Genomic DNA, 1,257 nt, shown 5'->3' with positions numbered 1-1,257 from the left:
AATTTCTCCAAGTGCGGTGATTTCAACGGCAAAACAATCGCTGAGCATTAGTCATTCTAGCCAAGAAGGGCACTTTCCAGTTGAGCGAATGGTCTGAAAGTGACCTTCTGCGATCGGTCTCAGAGATACACACTTCTCCAGAAGGGGGGTGGCTGTCTCATTTATTTTAACTGCAAAAACATCGACCATGATTTCGTACTATGCGCTTTCCCCTCCCCTCCTTTCGAATTTCTCCAACCTGTGGGACACATGACAGCAACAGAAGACACAATTGAAATGAAAAGTAGGTATGTATTAATTCGCTTAGCACACAAATAAATTAGAAAAATAAATTAGAGAGCTCTGTCCGTCTCGTTGCGGAAGTCAACGCATCGCAGCCACAACAGGCCGCTCTACCGAGTACGGCTCACACAAAGGCAAAGCCTCAATGGCAATAAACCATCAAGCATCAACGCTTTCAATCCCTAACCAACGTTCCTATTGTACTAGTCAGTCCTATCCACTCGTTCATAAAGAACGACGGTCTAAACCCACCTCACATTCCCTGTTGGTGGGTGAACAATCCAACGCTTGGCGAATTCTGCTTCGCAATGATAGGAAGAGCCGACATCGAAGGATCAAAAAGCAACGTCGCTAAGAACGCTTGGCTGCCACAAGCCAGTTATCCCTGTGGTAACTTTTCTGACACCTCTTGCGGGAAGCAGTAAAAATAGAGCTCTCCCATCAAAGGATCGATAGGCCTTGCTTTCATACGGATCCCTCCTACTGAAAAGTATCCTCAAGCCAGCATTCGCCCTTTCGCTCTACCAAGGGTTTCTCTCCCTTTTGAAGCTGGACTGGATTTAAAAAGAATTCACAACTGACTTCCCCGCCCTAGCGGAAAACCGGTTCCCACAAAACACCCCGCCAGCCTAAACCGCCCTAAGCACCGGGGACTCCTCGCTAAGCACCTTGCGCTCGCCAACACCGCCCCAAATGCGGCCGCTCTCGTGGTCCTCATCGAGTGAGGTTAACGAACAAAACAATGCAAGAACAATTTTTTAGAAATATTGTTTATATGGTGTTAATGAAAATGTAATATTAGATTCGCGTAACACCAGACATACAATATTAACACGAAGAATGAGTTCAAATGTCGTGTTACGTGTTGGTGTAACACGGAACACTAACACGAAATTTGACCTCATCCTTTGATTATAGAAAATAAAGTGTCACTAAATTCACAAACAAGAACCTATCTTAGTTCCCTAACCCCCG

At 45.4% G+C, this 1,257-nt stretch overlaps 1 protein-coding gene across 1 annotated transcript; it reads left to right on the top strand.

Annotated features, from left to right (window-relative positions):
* Positions 1 to 590: 590 nt before the first annotated feature.
* Positions 591 to 863, top strand: LOTGIDRAFT_140579 (hypothetical protein; the record flags this gene model as incomplete). Its single annotated transcript, XM_009050266.1, is given in 2 exon segments — positions 591 to 703; positions 716 to 863. The coding sequence occupies 2 exon segments, from the start codon at positions 591 to 593 to the stop codon at positions 861 to 863; spliced, it is 261 nt and encodes an 86-aa protein (XP_009048514.1).
* Positions 864 to 1,257: the final 394 nt, after the last annotated feature.

This window comes from Lottia gigantea (genome assembly GCF_000327385.1).
Source record: "Lottia gigantea unplaced genomic scaffold LOTGIsca_148, whole genome shotgun sequence".
In the NCBI taxonomy this organism is placed as follows: Eukaryota; Metazoa; Mollusca; class Gastropoda; family Lottiidae; genus Lottia; species Lottia gigantea.
Note: the sequence above shows the minus strand (reverse complement) of the source record. Positions and strands in the feature narration are given on the sequence as shown.